Here is an 18,429-nt window from a genome sequence, read left to right as displayed (position 1 = left end):
ATTATACTTCAATAAATCTTGCTTAAAAAAATTAGAATATTCTCTAAGTAACACAACATGTATTAAAAGTTTTTCTAGAGTGTGGCTTAGATTTATTTTATTTATTTTTCTTTAACCTTTGCAATAAACCACTTGTGATTCAGCCATCTTAATAAATAACAAAGGCTATTAGGTAGGCATGTGGCGTTAAAACCATTCTCTGTGACCAATACCATTCCCCATATGAGAGTGCAATGCTCAAGTCATTGCACTTCATGTTTTATTTTGAATAAGACCTAATGCTATGTGTGGTATTTTTGGAAGATAAAGTAGTTCATCCATGATGTATTTTTTGAGTAGATCTTACAAACAATATACTCTTCCTTGTGATATAGGAATAGAAATTGGAGTCAGACACATGGCATGCTTTCCTAGGGCTCTTCTAGTCCTGGAGCTGGACCATGAAGGGTACAGATGACAGGGTGGGCCTTCTGGGCTCCCAAGAGCAGGACAGTGTCATCCACACACATGGCTCTTCAGCCCAGAAAGGTGTGTGGTGTGTTCAAGGCACATCAAGTAGGTCTGTTTAAAGGGGGCACAAACAAATGTATTAACAGAGAAGCAGTGGCTCCTGCACCCACTGGGAGGCTCTGCATGGCTGTGTGTGCTTGGCACCATGAGTGGTCATAGAGTTTGGATATCTGGCTAAAGAATACGAATTTTGTTCACTAGGCAGCTGGGAGCCCTTGATAGTCTCTGAGCAGAGATGTGACAGGTGTGTAGTAGACGGGATTCGGGCAGAATAGGGCAGAGTAAAAACCACTTTGGAAGTCCAGGAATGGATTTCTGTTTATGGTAATAAAGTGAAGTGAGTTATTTATACTATTCTCTAAATGAAACAAACTAAAATTGGATAGAAACATGTTTATTAATCTTTTTAAAAATTTTAAGGAGCTGACAAAAATTATTAAGGCAAAATCTAAGAGAAGAAAGCCAGAATAATAGTGCAGTGAGGCAGGGTCTGATGCAGAGCACATTTTACCTTGTGGGACAGGCGACTCTAGCTGGCCCATTCCAGGGGAGAGACAGAAGGGAGGTGCTAAGCCAGGAGTCGGAGCCTGAGCCCTTGGGGCAGGGCTGGAGCAGAAGTAAACCCCGCCTGCCCTCCACCCTGCCGTTAGCAGAGGGTCTGGACAGGCTGGATGGGACAAGCCTGCAGAGCTGCAGCCCTGCAGAGCTGCAGCCACACACCAGCCTTCTGTCAGTTTGCAGCTAGAGCAGACGTGGCATTCAAAGGGTGCCCACACCCCTTGCAGCCTGTGAAGTGGACCTGGGTGGGCGGTGTTCCAGGGTAGGTGGCCAGAGCAGGTGCAGGTGCTCTGGAGCAACTTGCCTTCTCTCTAGATTCCCTAGAACCTCTGCAGGTGATTCTCCAATGTAGTGAGTGGCACGTGGTAGAAAATAACCAAGCACAGGAGGAAAGAGTGACTCCAGTGGAAGCAACAGACGGTGGGCAGACATTCCCACCTGAGATAGTGGAGACTGTGGGCATCGATTGCAAAAGAGCTGTGCTTGCTTGCTTGCCCTTTTTTTTTTTTTTTTTTTAAGTAGGCTTCATGCCAAGTGTGGAGCCCAATGCAAGGCTCAAACTCATGACCCCGAGACCAGGAGCCGCACACTCCTCTGACAGCGCCAGGGGCCGTTCTGGTTTCTTGTCTCTAGCTTCACTTACTGTAAGAATGCAGCATGTAACACACGCAACATACGAAGTATGTGTTCATAAGGCCTCCAGTTAAGGTTTTGGGGTGTCAAAAAACTTATATGTGGATTTTCAACTGTGCAGAGGGCTTGGCACCTGTTACCCCCACAGTGTTCAAGGATTGACTATAGAGGACTTCTGGAAATGAAAAGTATGGTTATCAGAATTGGGGGAAAAAACTCTGGTAATGGGCTGTGTTTATACACCATTGAGAAGAGAATGAGTGAACCAGGGATAAGTCAGGAGATGCCATCCTGAATGCAGTGCAGGGTGACAGCAAGGGCTGCACAGAAGGGTGCATGTGAGGCCGCAGAAGGCCAGCTCAGAGTTCAGTTGGGGAGGAGGGCGGCCAAAGGCAGTATAGAAGATGTGAGAGTTTTCCAGAACTGAGCAGTGACACTGAGCAGTGTATATAGAAATTCCCACTAAGCCTGACCCAGGACGGTGGAAAGGAGCCCACGCCTGCACAGTGTGGACAGCAGAGAGGATCCAGAGCAGCCAGAGACACAGCAGCCTCCTCCTCAGAGCCTCTGCAATGACATCTGTGTGCTAATGAAAGAAAGTCACACCTGACCCCGGTACTCTGCCTCTTTTGAAAACACCGAAAGAGCACAGAGCTAGCAGCAGGTGGGTCTGTACTAGAGGACAAGCTCGAGGCAGAGGGAGTAAGCGCATGGACAGTCAAGGTGGAGACTGATCTCACAGCAGCCGAAACTCCCTGCAGGGCTGATAGAACCAGTGTGCTACACAGGAACAGTGGTCTGTAGTGAGCCAAGGCCCAAGGTGCTGAGATGCTCTGAACTCTTCTTGTTCAGGAAAAATGTGAGACTGTTGATGTGACTTTGGCAAGTACTCATGGTATAATTTTTTTAATCTGAGAGAGAGCATGCGCGAGAGCTTCAGTGTGGGGGAGGGGCAGAGGAAGAGGGAGAAGCAGACTCCCTGCTGAGCAGGGAGCCCTACGACGCAGAGGCTGATCCCAGGACCCTGAGATCATGACATGAGCCACCCAGGTGGTATAATTTTTAGGTGAGTCACCAAAAGAATAAAAAGTGTAACTTCCAAACTTTGGGAGGGAAAAGTGGGAGGAGGAAAAAAATGCTGTGAATGAAGGCAGGAAAGGAGATTGAAGACACATGGAGCCAGGTGGGTTGAATAGGAAACACAGATTGTGATATTGGAGTTAACTAAACACAGGAGTAGGGACATGTGGAAGGGCTAGGAGTGAGCTGCACGGTCTGGAAGAATGTCCTGACCGCCCAAACTGAGGGGCCAGCAGAGGCAAGTGCCATGTTTGTTTGTTTGTTTGTTTTAAGTGCCATGTTCATGGGCAGTCTCAGAGGTGGAATCAGTGGGGTCTGTCCAGTTTGTGGTGGGACTGGTGTGGCTGTGGCTCCAAGGATCAGTGTGGGGCACAGGAGGCAGCAGGGCTGCTCAAAAGAAGCCTTAAGTGGGAGAAAGGGCAGTGGGAAAGGGGCAGTGGTGGAGAGCAAGACCTTACACTGTGTGTTTGGGGAAGTGAGCACAGGCATCTGGAGGATAGTCAGAACCTCACAATGTTCCTGGGGACCAGACTCTTTCAAGTGACAACAGAGGGACAGGGCAGCCTTTTAGAATGGGAATAGGAGTGTTGCCATCTGAAACGGTTTTTCTGTGGTGACTGACGCACTTTGAAGCTCAAGGCACAGGTGCAGCGTACTCCATCATTCATTCAGTTTGTGAAAGCACTGAGCTCTGGAGAGTGCTTCCTTTTCCTCAGGTTTAGAGATGGGTGTCCTCTTGTGTTCTCTAGTATACATGGAAGCCTTGAAGGATAGCGTGGAGTGACCTGACGGCTTCCCTGTTGCTTCTTGCAGACCTCTGGAGGCTCTGCTCCTGCCCAGGTAGTCCACACCCAGCCTCGAGCGGTTGGCTCCCCGGCCACAGCCACATCCGACCTTGTGTCGCTGGCACCAACCCAGGGTGTTCGAGCAGTTACTTCTGTGACAGCCTCAGCTGTGGTCACTACCAGCCTGACTCCAGTACAGACTCCGACCCGGTCTTTGGTGACTCAGGTGTCGCAAGGTAAGGGCAGGTGGGATTTTCCTGTGTGACCCGTCTTAATGTTTGAACTGGTGAGGACACGAGCATGCATCTGTTGTGGGAGAAGGGGCAGGCCATGTGCGTGCGCCGAGTAACATAGCACCCTCTCCCAGCCACAGGAGTGCAGCTGCCTGGGAAGGCCATCACACCTGCACACTTCCAGCTTCTCCGGCAGCAGCAGCAGCAGCCCCCACCGCCACCGCCCTCTCAGGTGCAGGTCCCGCAGATTCAGGGCCAGGCCCCGTCACCGGCACAGATCAAAGCTGTCGGCAAGTTGACCCCGGTGAGTATCTTGTAGGAAACCACACACTCACTGCCCGAGGCCTCATGTGTCACCTAGTTGGAAGTATATTTTGCACAGGTCTGCTGTTGTCTTTGTGGGAAGTGTGCTTGTATTGTCCCTAAAAATGGCTTTCCACGCAGTGCCACTTCATGGTCACGTGGCCTATTGACCGCGCTCTGGAGACTTGTCTTTCTGCTTGCTGTCTGGTGCTCTGGGCAGCAGTTCAGGCTCCCGAGAAGTAGAAGGCAGCCTGGTTCCATTCCCAGCTGGAGAACATGCTGGTGGGAAATGACAGTCTCAGAGATGAAGTGTTGCATACTTGGTTTCTTCATGTGTAGTTCATTTGCAGTGCTGAGTACAGACAGTCCTGATTGTTGCCACCCTCTGCACAACCTGTGCAGCTATGTATGTAAATGAATTCATTTTGAAAGGAAATACTGTATTCCTGCCAACATGGAGAAGTATTCTTGCTTGGTATGGAAAGTGAGTGGACAAACATATGTAGACATGAGATAGTATTGTAGAGCTCCATCTAGTTGCCAGGCCTGCCACAGTAAGTACCTGACCTTGGGCCTGCTCCTTCTCCATTACAGAGGGGACAAGGGGGCGTGCTGGAGGGCTGTGAGGGCATGTAGGCCCTGAGCTGAGACTTGACTAGTGAGGCCCTGGGATATGCGCCAGAGGAAGGAAATGCAACCAAGTAAACCATTCACCTCCTCCGTTGCACCAGCCACATTTCAAGGGTGCAGTGGCCATGTGTGGCTGTGGCTAGCATATTGTACAGGCCAGATCTAGAACATGCCTGTCACTGTGGAAGTCTGGGAGACAGCGCTGAATTTTAAAGTTACTGGCCCAGCACCTCCCCCCCCCCCCCGCCCCCCCCACACACACATGTATGGCCTGTCCTCCCCTTCCTGCTTCTCCCCAGGATATGAGAGCTGGCTCGTGCCCTTGCATGCCCTCCTTCAGCTGCCAGAGCCCCACTTAGCCGCTTGTTTGCCTGTGCCTGGATTCTCCACTCTGCCCTCTCCTCAATTTCAGAGTCCTTACTGTTTTCAGCATGTCGAGAGAGATCTGGTAGTCATGAACTACCCAGTAGTTTTCTAAAAAGAAAATTGATTCCTTGAAATATTTTTGAGCTATTTTGACATCTTTATGTTTTCACTTCTTTTAAAGACAGATTTTTTTTTTTTTTTTTTTTAATTCATGAGAGACACAGAGAGAGAGGAAGAGACAGGCAGAGGAAGACGCAGGCTCCATGCAGGGAGCCCGATGCGGGACTCGATCCCAGGACTCCGGGATCACACCCCGAGCTGAAGGCAGATGCTCAACCACTGAGCCACCCAGGTGTCTCAAGACATGAGATTTATTTATCAACTAAGTATTCATTTGGAAACGAATAGAATAAAAAGTTGAGAACTGATACACATCTTATAATAAATTTCAAAAATTCAGGAAGGACCATGATTTTAAGACTTTCTAAAATTTTATAGTACTACAGACTTAAATCAACTTGTTTGTAAGTGAGAAAAACTGAGAAATTTTGCTATGAATTTACTGACCTGTCAGAATCACCATTTCTGGTTATCATCAGTGATATGCTAGTTTTTAATAAAGGAACATTTGAAAATGTCAGAAAGCTTCTGGAGGATGGTTTGCATGTTGTGTGTTAGCAGCTGTCTACCTTGGTATTTAATGGATAGTACAATAGTAACTTAAAACCAAGATTTATAAGAAATGGAATGCAGTTAATATTGATGAAAAGCTACTTTATCTGGGTTTTAGGAACATCTGATCAAAATGCAGAAGCAGAAACTGCAGCTGCCCCAGCAGGCCCCCCCACCGCAGGCCCCGCCAGGGCCCCCACAGCCCGCTACACAAGTGCAAGTGCAGGCCCCGCCACCCACGCCGCAGCAGAGCCCCCAGCTGGCCACGGTCACGGCCCCGCGGCCCGGAGCCCTGCTCACGGGCACCACCGTGGCCAACCTCCAGGTGGCCCGGCTCGTAAGTTCCGGTTGATACATTTGTTTTTCCAAAGCTATGTCTTTTAACATTTAATTGAATGTTACTGCTTGCTGAGGACCGTGTTAGGTGTTCTGGCAGATCTACAAGGAAAGTAGAAGATGTGCGCTTTCCCCCAAGAGCTTAAGTTGTCCTCAGAGAGGATGAAACACGACACGTGGGGGCACTTATGTCATCCTGCTTCCCAGGACGTGAGCATCACAGAGCTCATGGGCTGGGCAGCTGGAGGAGGTGGGGGCGGGCTGGGCTGTGCACAAGGGCGAGGTTTCTATGGGGGTGAGGCCCATGCAGTTGGAGCATAGGTTATGGTGAATGGGACCTGTGTAGGGAGGTGGGCGAGGCCTGAACACCAGGCTCTGGTATCACTGTTCTGTAGGCAGAGACTCGAGGTTTGTGAACAAGAGCAGAATGTCATGGTGAAAATAGTGTCTGGGAAGATCAGTTAAACTCAACAAGTATAAGTCAAATGTCCTGTGGGCCAGACACTGCCCTGCTGGGGGAGCCCCTGTCCTAGCACTAGGGATGGCCGATGCCAGGGCCCCTGCTCCAGGCCAGGCACTTCCCTAGGCTCTGTATTTCTCATGTGGTCAGTGCTCACAGACTGCCGCTAAAGCCAGCATGGGCATGTTCACATAAACTCCAGTGTGTAGTAGGTACAGAAACTGAGGCAGTCAAGTAAGTAACTTGCCCGAATCCGATAGCTAGTTCCCTACAGCTTGCACAGGATGCTCAGGCTTAGCTTCATGTGTGCCTCACCCCCACTTCATGTCTGTAAGAAGCAGGGTAGAAGCGGACAGGAACTGGGAAAGCAAGTTTGGTTTCATCTGTGCTCACAAGAAATGCAAATTCAAAGGAGAAGGGTGTTGACCCTGTGTGCCAACCAAGGCATGGGGAAGGCATGCTCCTCATGTGAGATTGGCTTCTCCTCTGGGAGGGCTTCTAGTCAGTGAGCTACAAAGTGCACTCACTGCTTTACCTAGCGGTCCTGTTTCCATTCTCACATGAAGTAGAGAACGAATCCAATGAGATGGACGCGCAGTCCTGCTGTTTCAGTCATGTTAGAGGAGACAGGTCCCCATTAGCTAGAGTTGTCTGAATAGTGGTGAGCATCCACACATTGGGGTAGCATGCAACTTTGGAGAAGGATTGTTGTAAAAGGCAGAGAAACAGACTACAGGATATTTGTGAGTCCCACCATAGCAAGCGACACAGGTAAGAACAGCATCTGATGGGCTAAATACTGGTTTTCACATTCATGTGCGGGTAGTTTTAGGGCTAGGGGTTCTTTTACTTCTCTATGTTGTCTCAGGTAGTCTGAGTGCTTGCTTATACAGGTAAGACAGGTCTGTTTTCCTTTCTGAAGCATAACTTCAGGAAACGAGTGTTTGGTGGCATTGTGGAGACTGAGTAGCAAAAAGCGGTGCCGGCAGGCGGTGGTCACTAGCAGTGATTGAGGGTGGGACGGTAGGCTGACCTTCAGGTGTAGCCAGAGGAGTGGGTGTCTGTAGGACATGTGGCTATCGATAGGGCCTCTCTGAGGTCCAAGAGCCAGAAGGAGGAACAGTGGAGACCAGTGCCACATAGCAGGGTCTGAGCCTCAGTGTGAACAAGCAGATGTGGGTCTTGCTAAGCCCTCTTCCCTGCATTCACCAGTGGTGGGTTAGGCATAGAGCAGCCCTCAATGAAATGTGCCCCTTCAGTTGACAGCCACTTCTCACCTTTGTGAATCTGTAAATTTCTCACTGTTTGACCTCTTGTGGGGAAATGTTTGCAAAGACACATAGTATCCCAAATATCTCTGGACTCTCCCATTATTTTCACTGTTTAGACCCGGGTTCCCCCTTCGCAGCTGCAGGCGCAAGGGCAGATGCAGGCTCAGGCGCCCCAGCCCGCTCAGGTGGCGCTTGCGAAGCCTCCAGTGGTGTCCGTGCCTGCGGCCGTGGTCTCCTCGCCAGGTGTGACGACCCTGCCCATGAACGTTGCTGGGATCAGCGTGGCCATTGGGCAGCCACAGAAAGCCGCAGGTGCCTATCATGTGCAGCTCCTTCCCTCCCCCACTTGCCCCACTGAGAGCCTTGAGCAAGGCTGGCTGGCTGTGCCAGATGCCCACCCTGCTGGCTTTTGTGCCAGATGCCCCTTTCAGTTATGTCAGGGCACCCTCTGGCTAGTACAAGTTTCAGCCCTTGATCTAATCTGTTGACATTTGGAACAAACACGTTTGTTTGAACGTCCTAATGGGCTCACAGACATTTTAAGTATACCTGCAAAACGGCTGTTTTGTGTTCACGTAGTTCCAGAAAGTAGTCCATGGGAACAACTCAGTGGGTCTGGGAGGTGGAGGGAGCTTCAGGGAGGTTGAGGGAGCTTCAGGGAGGTTTGAGACCCTTGTTCCCACTGAGCTCTGTGACTAAAGATGGGCTCACTATTCACAGGACAGACCGTCGTGGCTCAGCCTGTACATGTCCAGCAGCTGCTGAAGCTCAAGCAACAAGCTGTGCAGCAGCAGAAAGCCATCCAGCCGCAGGCCGCTCCGGGCCCTGCAGCAGTCCAGCAGAAGGTACCGGCTGTCTACATGTGGTTCTCCTGTTGTACTGTCTTCAGGCCAAGCCAGGCCCTCCTGCTGGGCGCATGGACAAGAGAGTGCTGCACGGGAGCCACACACGACCCTGTGCTTGTGCACTTGGCTTACAGAGCTCTTGGAGTGGGAGCTGCTAAAAGGCCCTGCAGGGAGAAGGTGGTCACAGGAGCTCATGGGGGAGCTGTGAAGCCAGCTGTGGAATTGCATGGCTGGGAAGGGCCAGAGGGGTCCAGGGGTGCAGGTGTAGCTCGCCGCGTGTGACTGCCTGGGCTCTAGATGTGCACACACAGATAGAACCTGGCCAGGAGCTGGGTGGGGACTAACATTCTTACCTGTTTGTACGTGCAGGGCAGAGAGGGGAAGCAAGGGGAGAGGGGCCTGATGTGAAGTCCTGTCAGTGTCCCGCTGACTCTGACATTTGAGCATTAGCTCTGAGCTGTTGCAGGTGTCCAGGCTGAGCCTCCTGTAGGCCCGTGTGTTCAGGTTGTGCCCTGTGCGGATGCTGTACTGACATACAGGAGCAGAGTGTGAGGTGCCCTGTCATCCAGAACTTCTGCTTTGTGTACTTCCTGGTAGTATACAGCCCAGCATGCAGATGATGATGTTTGGTGCTTGCACTGAGTGTTGTACCTGCTGTTTGTGAACTGGAGCTGGACACACAGGCTGAGGGTGGAGCAGCTATCACTCCCTGTGTGTGCTGGGAGCTCTGAGGGCATCTGCTGCCAGTTTTCAGAGCATGGCTGCATGTTACTTTAAGGAAACTGAGGCTCAGAGTCGCAGAGCTGATCATCGCATGTGGGGCACGGTACAGTGTCCCACAAGAGTCGGATAGCTCTTCCCTGAGTGTCGCTGCTCCTGCTTGCAGGAGCTGAGCTCAGATCTGGTGGGGGCTGAGATACTGCCGGTCCCTGACAACACTGCGTTGTGGGGACAGAGGAACAGTCAAAAGTTGAGCAGTCCTCGGCAGCCTTGGGTGAGTCGATGAGCACTAGGAGGGCATGGCAGCGTGAGCAAGGAAGGTGGTGAGGCAAGAAGGGCAGAACCACTTGGGACATGGTAGAGCAGCGTAGGATGGGGCCCAAAGAAGCGCTGTCCTGGCAGCAGCCCACCATGCCAGATGTGTACCCTTCAGATACTTTCCTCCTCTCTTCCGGAGAGAGCCACAGCCAGGAAGAAAGGTATGTCTCCTCTGATGGAAGAGAGTGGTCAGTACCCTCGTCTCTGGGAGCCACTTTCTCCCTGATGGCAGACAGTTCCAGGAGGGACACACCACATCCTTGGGCTTTGGGGCTTTTAGGGATGCAGGACAGCTCACAGATCTGGCCATGCTGGAGGCATTATGACAGGAGGGCAAGGGTGCCAGCAGTGGGGCCTGGGTAATTGAGAAAGCTTAGCTTCCTGCCAGGAGAGAAATGGAAGACCTTTAGCTATAGCATTGGTCTGATGTTCACAGGATTTGAAAGAAAACTTCTGAGACATTAGGAAAATCTTTGTGTGTACCGGTGGCTTCACAAACCACACAGACTGTGTATGCATGGCCTTCTGAATAGGATTTGCATTCTTCTAGCAAAGAAAACTAGAAATTAGGTTAAACATGCAAAGTTTGTGTGTAGAGGTTTGTTATCCCTTTTGTTAAGTATTTTAAAGTATGCCCAGATCTTAAAATTAGATTCAGGAAAGTGTATGTGCATGGTTTTTGTATTCTGGTCAAGTTCACTCTGATGAGCAGACACCTCACCACATGTGCAGAGGATGTAGAGACAAACTCCAGCCTGGTCTCTGAGGGAGCTTCCCAACAGAGGAGGCCAGGCACACTGGTGGGGCAGCTTCAGGAATGGGTGAAAGGCCGGCAGTGTTGGGGGTGGGAGGTGGTCATGCTGTGGCCATGAGGGCCATGGGGGCCCACAGGGAGGCCCTGTTCTGAGAAGGGGTCACAGCCTCACCTGGCTGTAACCTGGAGCAATTTTTCTTCCTTCAGATCACCGCACAGCAGATTGCTGCTCAAGGCCAACCACAGAAGGTCACCTATGCCACCCAGCCAGCCCTTAAAACCCAGTTCCTTACCACACCCATCTCCCAGGCCCAGAAATTGGCTGGGACCCAGCAGGTGCAGACGCAGATCCAGGTAAGCACACCTGAGCATAAGGTGGGTCACAGAACAGGAGGTGCCTGGGAAAGTGAGTGATTAGCATATGGGCTACAGAGAATAAGGACGGGCAGACTCCTATGAAACCAGCACCCCATTAATGGAGCTCCTCAAAGATGGCTGGCCCCCTGACATTCCTCGCTGGCTTTGCTACCTCTGGATTGCAGCAGTGTGGCTGGGGGGCCGTGCCAAGGTCTGTCTCTGAGGGGTGTCCTCCATGTCTCGATGTCTTCCTGGAGTTAGTGAGTCAACACAGTCCATTGCTGTGCTGCTGATGGCTGCGTAGGCTGCTCCTGGCTTTGCTCCTGGCCTGGGGATACTTAGAGAAGGTACAGGGAGCAGCAGAGACGCATGCTGTGGGACAGGACCCACCTCTCGGCAGCAGTGTGACTCCTTCATGCGTGTGTGCGGTGCTGTGAGTGTGTGCACGTCTGTTGGGCTTCTGCAGTGGCGCCAGCCCTGCCAGCCTCCACCCAGCCTCACCCAACACCAGTGTGTCCTGGCGACTCCTGCAGTCCTGCTGTGCATGACTCTGCTGTCAGTTGGGGTTCCTCTTCTGTGAAGCGCCTGTTGAGTGTCACAGCGTTGTTCCCATTCTGGGTGTTAGCCTTAAGGTCTCAGTCCTGTTCACAGGCTTCTCCTCACTCATGGCCTGTCTTCTTCGCACTGAACTGTGTGGTGTCTGTGCACGAACAGAAGTTAGTAGTTTTAAAATATCGGAATTTGTCAGTCTGTTTCTGATTAGTGTTTTTGTGTCTTGCATAAAAATCCTTCCAGAGGTCTTGATGTTCTCATCTTCTAAAAACTTTGTAATTTCTTTTACACTTAGGTTTCTGACATTCTTGGAATGGGCTTTTCCAGACAATATAAAACTGAGAATTCAATTTCTTTTTCCCATTAGAATACCCTGTTGTTTTCCACGCTCCTTTCTTCTGATCCATAGCACGACACTAGCATAAATCGTGCGTAGTTGTGCATGGCGCTTTCTTTAGCACCGTGGTGTCTGCATGTCCATCCCATTGGCCATATAGTGAGACTTGGCCCCTGGGGCATGCCCGCCTCGGATTGTCAGGAACATCCTGCTGTCCATGGCTCTCTGCACTTCCTGTTAGTTTCCAGTCAGCTTGTTAAGCTCTCACCATGAACGGAACTGTTGGGATTCCTACCAGGACTGCTAGGACTACTAGGCTTGGGTGGCACGTAGCTGGAGTTTGCACCCCCTCAGGGTATCTGGGGGAGGCTGTGTCTTTGCAGTTTGAGTGCAGACTCATCAGTGCCATGCATCCTTTGTTGTTTGGCTCCTTCAGTGCCCTCTGCCCAGGTTTTTTAAATTTTTTTCCAGGAAGGTCTTAGCCCTTGTACTGGTTTGGTTCCTCAGTACTTAGTGTTTCCTGACACTTCTGTCATAGTGTGTTTCTGAGTTTCTGTTTGACGTCTGCGCCTTTCTCTTTGCACCTTGGCTTTTGAATCTGGCTGCCTTGATCAGCCCTGTTCCTTTGACAGTGGTCTGTGGCCCCCAGTGCATCCTTGGTACCTGGACAGGTGGCCTGTGCCGAGTGGTGGCTGGCATCTTCCTCTTCCCTTGCCCCTTTCTTCCTGCTTTACCACACTGGCAAGGCCTGCAGGCCCCTGGTGGAGTGGCACGCACAGGCACTTATCTGTATCACTGTCACTCTGGTCACTGTGCAGGGTCCAATGTTTAGAATCAGCCTTCAGTAGAGTAAGAAGATTCCCTTCTTCACCTTGTTTGCTGGGAGTGTTTGTTCCTTTGTGTCTTCCCCAGTCTCAAGGCTGCCATCAGTCTCTGTGCTGATGACTCCAGGCTCACCCCTGTGGCTGATGGCTACACAGTCTCTTCCATGTCCTTCTGTGTCATTCACTAACAGACATAGGTTAGAATCTCTCCGCTCTCATTTTGCGTTTGTTTCTCATTTTTTCTATTTGTGTTATTTTTATGTTAGATTCCTTATTATTGGCTACATTTAAATTAAGGGTTTTATGTCCTTGCTATTGTTGCCTCAGGAACTGTTTGTATTTATAGTGGTTATTTTCTTGGAAGCCAGTTCTCCTTGAAGCCTGCTGTGGGATTGCTTCGAGGTCTGGGTTGAAGGCTGATTCCTGCTTCTGCTGGGCGCCCATGGGCACTATCAGGGCCAGTCAGTTGTGGCAGGAGGGCTGGTGTCTCTCGGGTAGTGTCAGTTCAGTTCTGAAGCCATGTCCCCTCCCCCAGCAGCACCAGAGCCTCAGGAAGTTGACATCCTCACAGATTCCCCCAGGTGATAGAACCACAGCTATAGCTCATCGCTGACAGTGGGTTTGAACTTGGCCTCTTGTCTGGCGCACCCTGCATGACCTAGAGAGTCATGTGCTCTCAGGGTGAAAGCTGCTGTAGCGCCTCAGTTCCCAGCTCTGGGCTCCCACCTCTGCTTCGGTTGGGAGTTGAGACGTCTTAGTTTCACCCACAGGTGTCTGTGCTTATCCTGCCGTGTGCAGGTGGGTCCCTGATCTCGCTCACCGAGTCTTTGTTTCCCGCCAGTGCTCAGAGCACTCAGGCAGGGGCTCTTTTTCTCTTAGCAAATTCTGTTTACAATTTTTATCAATTTTTATTTTAGTTACAGTGAGCTAGTAAGTGCCTTCCGATGATTTCAGATTTTATAGTGAGTACTAACATTTACTTGGAGCCCTTTCATTTAAAAGTACATCTTGTAATTTCACATTTTCTCCAGAATTATTTTGGTAAGACTTATTTTCGTCCCTGCTCTGTGAGTTAGAGACCCAGGTGGGAGGTGTCCTGGCCCCCAGCAGCTGCTACTTGGGAGCCTGTTTTGCTCTGAACCTACACCCTGGGTAGACACCAGTTGCCTGAATTGTCGCACTGCATCGAGACAGCCACATATGTATGGGATGATGTGTTTGCAGAAGGCAGCACAGGGTGGAAAGTTTTATCAGGAACGAAGATCTTGGGCAGCCCGGGTGGCTCAGCAGTTTAGCGCCACCTTCAGCCCTGGGTGTGATCCTGGAGACCCGAGATCGAGTCCCATGTTGGGCTCCCTGCATGGAGCCTGCTTCTCCCTCTGCCTGTGTCTCTGTCTCTCTTATGAATGAAGATCTCAGTAACAAGGAAAATATAGAAAGATGATACAATAACTAGTTCTAGTTTAAAATGTTGAACGTTGAGACATGTTTGAAATGGACCCCAGCTAGTCCAGATCACTTCATGGTGTAGGCATCCTCCTAGAACAGTGCCCGGACTTGGCGAAGGGACTCTCATTAGCGCTGATGAAATGCCAAAATATTTCATTCTGTCTTCAGTTTAATTGTCTTTTTTTTTTTTTTTTTTTAAATTTATTTATGATAGTCATACAGAGAGAGAGGGAGAGAGAGGCAGAGACATAGGCAGAGGGAGAAGCAGGCTCCATGCACCGGGAGCCTGACGTGGGATTCGATCCCGGGTCTCCAGAATCGCACCCTGGGCCAAAGGCAGGCGCCAAACCGCTGCGCCACCCAGGGATCCCCAGTTTAATTGTCTTATATAAACTTGGAACAGTTGTTAGTAAAAGAAAAACCATGACTGAAGTATGAGCCCAAGATAAGCTGTTGGTTACACACAGATGAAGGAGACAGGCATTACTCTGCGTGAGCCATGATAACTGGCTGCAGGTGAGCAAACCGAGAATTGCTCTTTGGTGTCATCTGGTCCCTGTGTTCTTTTTACTTTTGCATTAAGAACTGAGAAGGAAAGAAAAGAGTAAAAGGTCTCTGTGTGTACACATTCTCTTGAATTCTACATTTGGCTTTTTTGTTTTGATTTGTCAAGGTTGCAAAACTCCCTCAAGTCGTCCAACAGCAGACACCTGTGGCCAGCATCCAGCAGGTGGCCTCTGCTTCCCAGCAGGTAGGACCTGCAGACGCCCACTCCTCTGGGGAGTCTCCCATGGACTTTGAGTAAAACTTCATGTTTCCTGCTAGGAGAGTTCTTGGTTTTCATTCTGGAAATTAGAATATTAACTCTCAGAAAATCACTGTTGATTGTCTTAATTCAGCAAAGATTAATTCTGGGGACAACATCTGATCCTTAATCTAGCAAGACACAAACTGAACACCCATATTCAGACTCAGTGTCGAACGTATAAAAGGAGCCCATTTGTAGGATCCTCCCTTCAGCCAGCAATTGCAAGTGCATCCTACAAGCTGAAACCCCCATAGCTTAGTTTATGGAAACACAGGAAACAGAATCTGCTTACAGTGACCTTGGTCCTAGAAGTATAAGTACTACTGAGGACAGCAGTGACCATTGTCACCAAACCGTCAGGCTTCCACCTTTTTATTTGCTGCTGCAAAATGTGGCCTTGTCAAGCAGTTCTTTAACAAAATACTTCAAAATCACAGTGGTATGTAGATTTCAAGGAACTAAACAGCACTAAAATCTGAATGCCACCACTGGGCGCCAGCTGTCAGCCTGTGCCAACGGTGGTTGCGTTCAGTGGCTTTTTCCTGTTCCTGTGTGGTCAGAAACCAGAGGTCATACTTTGATACATCACCATAGTTCTCACGTTTCACAAAAGCATTTGTGCTGAGGAGGTTTCTAAAACACCCCTCCCTATCTTTCAAATAACATTTAATTGTGTCACTAGATCTGTGTTTTCTAACCATTCTGGCTCAGGCTTCCCCGCAAACGGTGACCCTCACTCAGGCAACAGCAGCCGGGCAACAGGTGCAGATGATCCCCACAGTGACGGCGACAGCACAGGTGGTGCAGCAAAAGCTCATGCAACAGCAAGTTGTGCCAACCGCAGCGGGCCAGCTGCAGAGCCCTGGAGTCCCCAACCCCGCCCAGGTGCCGGCCAGTTCCGACAGCCCCAGCCAGCAGCCCAAGCTACAAATGAGAGTCCCTGCCGTCCGCTTGAAGACACCCACCAAACCTCCGTGCCCCTAGGTACAGCAGCAGGTTGGCCTCGGGATGGGCCACCGTGCACTCTACCACCTAGCCAAAAGTGGGTAGATTTTATTTATTGTTGAACCGTGGGACAGTGTCATTTGAGGTGTTCACCTGGGAAGTTATAATGGAAACAAAGTAGTGTCATTGTTTTATTATCTTGCTTCCTACACCACGGGGGTTGGGGGGGTGACCTGCGTTAAGCACCCCCTTTTCTGTATTAGGTGACCAATGGAGGAAGTGATGTTGGCCGTTGAAGCTCCTCACCTCTCCCCCAGAGCAGTAGTGCAGGGTCCTGAAAGGCATGTAGAATATCTCCTAAGGTTAGTGTGCAGTGTTCCACATATCACCACATGGGAGTGTGCAGTGAGTCATAAAATGGACTTCCTGAAGCTCAGATGTGGTCTTTGGCAGCATCCACCTCTGCCCAGTTCCGTATCCCTCACTGAAAACGTGTTCTGGTCCTTGGGGAGGAGAGAATATCTGAGGAAGCCAATGTGATTTCTTCTTTCCCTCCTAAAGTGGGACTTGTTTGAGCAGACGTCTGAAGGAGGTATTTAGTAGTGACACCCATCCAGGCACATTCATGACCTGCTTCCGGCCGTGGTGAAGGCTTACCATCCCCGATTGAATTGTCATTCCAAAGAGCAGCCAGTGTGGCTGCCCCCAGGCCCTCCGCACAGTATGACTGCTGTCTACCCCCGCATATCCGGGATATTCTCCCAGCTTTTGGATGAAGCTTGTGTTTGAATGTAGTGCACTGAAGCCACTCCAGAGAACCTTGTGGAGCTCCTGTCTCAGGCGGGTTTGGGGCCCCAACTGCTGTGTGAGGGGCGCGGTGCCGGTGAGAGTAGGATGCCTGTCACCGCCCCCTCGCTGTCCTGCCCATCCCAGGCATGATCTGCTGATGGGAGAGAAACCTCCATGTACAGAGTATTTATGAACCTGCAAGTATCACCTACAGAAATGGGCATAGTGAGCTCTTCAGCATAGACTGGTAATGCCAGATTTCTGTTTCTTGTGATGCCTGTGTCTTATATGTGAGCAGATGTGTTCCCTCATGGTTCTGTGTAAAGTGGGGAACCTGTGCAGTATTTGGGAGTGAGAGGGTGGTGCAGTTGAGGGGCAAAGAGGAGGTCCCATGTTTGCCTGTTTTATTTTTTCACTATGGCAGGCTAATCTAGAAGTGTTTGCAGTGGGCGTGATGGGCAGATGATGTCTGCTTACCTGGATGCTCACACCCAGGCAGACGTGCATGTCCAATGACCCCCTCTGTTCTGTCTCTGTCCCTCTGATATTACTTGGTCCAGAAGATCAGCTTGTGTTGGGTCTGTGTGGGCATTCTGAGAGTGAATTTTAGCTATTAATTTTATCTGTCCTCTCCCATGTACCACTTTAAGTGCCACGAAGGAACCCGGACTGTAGTTTTGGTTTCCCATCGATTTTCATCAGCAGTAATATCATGGCATTTACTGAAGCAGCTAGGCAGCTCATTATTGAGCTCTGGGTGAGAAATTTGGAAACAAGTAAAAATCAAATGTTGAGAAGATGGAAGGGACTTAACATTTTAGTTAACTCGAATATGTCGAAACAGTACCGTGACCTGTTCCCACACCAACACTGGTTGGTTCTGGCATGGCCAGTGCTGTCCCGAGGACAGAGTGCACAGGAAGGCTATGTGCGCACTCAGGGGACTCCTGCTCTCTTTTACCCCCAAACCTGCGGAGCTGCAATGTGGAAGGATGATCTTGTTTCAGCTTCTTGGGATTTGTGCACCCTGTTCTTCTGCCCTTCGTCCTTGTTGGGGCACTGGCAGCTTGCTCTGAGGAGGAAGAGATGCTGGCTGCACCTGCTTTAGAGCACCCTGCACGGAGCTGCTAGATGGAGCCTTCCCTTTGTCTGGAACCCCAGGAGGGAGTGCAGAGCATCTGTCAGAACTTATCTGGGGTGGCAGCGTGTGTGGCATGGGGAGTAAGACAGTGAGAGCCCCTCGTGTCCCAGGGTGTGTCCTTCATTGGCTTCCTCATGCAGAACACGGAGCAGTTGTGTGACTTGTGTCCTTCCTGCAGGCTCTGGTAGGTGCTCCAGGAAACCTCCTCCTCCCTGGGTGTGGTTTTCTCAGTCTTCTGTTGTCAACAGTACACTGTCCACGTTTCAGAGATGAGCATAAGCCTGGAGGTTGTGCATACCTCCTCATTGGTCCTGTCAGCAGAGTCCTGCATCGCCCAAGAACCGGTGTTCCTGCCAGGACAGCGTGGGAGGTCTGGAAGTCACAATGGCCGCCAGAACACTGTCTGACTCCACCTGGCTGTGTGGAGCACTGGCACCTGTCCTTCTCTACTCAGATCTTGGCTCTAACTAAGCTGAGGCTGTTTTGGGGGCACCCCTGGAGAGCAAGAAGCTGAACCTGCACATGCAGGAACATGGGGCTGTGTGAGGCAGGGCTCACCTGTGTGCATCTTCACCACTTTCTGTGCCAGACAATTGTTGGGTTTAAACATAAAGGAAGAAGACTGAAGCTGTACATACTTTGTAAACATACCCATTTGTACTTGAATAGTAGGCTTTTAAAGAGGGCACGGATACCCGCCAAACAAAAGGTATAATAAAATGACCTTTTTATATGTTTTTTCGTTTTCTCTTT

The 18,429-nt window shown here is 50.3% G+C and overlaps 2 protein-coding genes across 3 annotated transcripts in view; one reads left to right on the top strand and one right to left on the bottom strand.

Moving 5' to 3' along the window:
• The window catches only part of EP400 (E1A binding protein p400), a 102,627-nt gene extending 84,214 nt beyond the window's left edge, over nt 1-18,413 (top strand). Inside the window, 8 exon segments of the mRNA XM_035706615.2 lie at nt 3,595-3,802; nt 3,934-4,103; nt 5,889-6,107; nt 7,954-8,149; nt 8,558-8,682; nt 10,682-10,828; nt 14,667-14,744; nt 15,513-18,413. Coding sequence (XP_035562508.2) covers nt 3,595-3,802; nt 3,934-4,103; nt 5,889-6,107; nt 7,954-8,149; nt 8,558-8,682; nt 10,682-10,828; nt 14,667-14,744; nt 15,513-15,785 — 1,416 coding nt within the window. The 3' untranslated portion in view covers nt 15,786-18,413.
• The window catches only part of LOC112676390 (uncharacterized), a 535,411-nt gene that overhangs the window by 315,653 nt on the left and 201,329 nt on the right, over nt 1-18,429 (bottom strand). The gene's annotated exons all lie outside the window — the stretch shown is intronic.

Source organism: Canis lupus, chromosome 26, assembly GCF_003254725.2.
Source record: "Canis lupus dingo isolate Sandy chromosome 26, ASM325472v2, whole genome shotgun sequence".
Lineage (NCBI taxonomy): Eukaryota > Metazoa > Chordata > Mammalia > Carnivora > Canidae > Canis > Canis lupus.
This window is presented reverse-complemented; position numbering and strand designations above follow the sequence as displayed.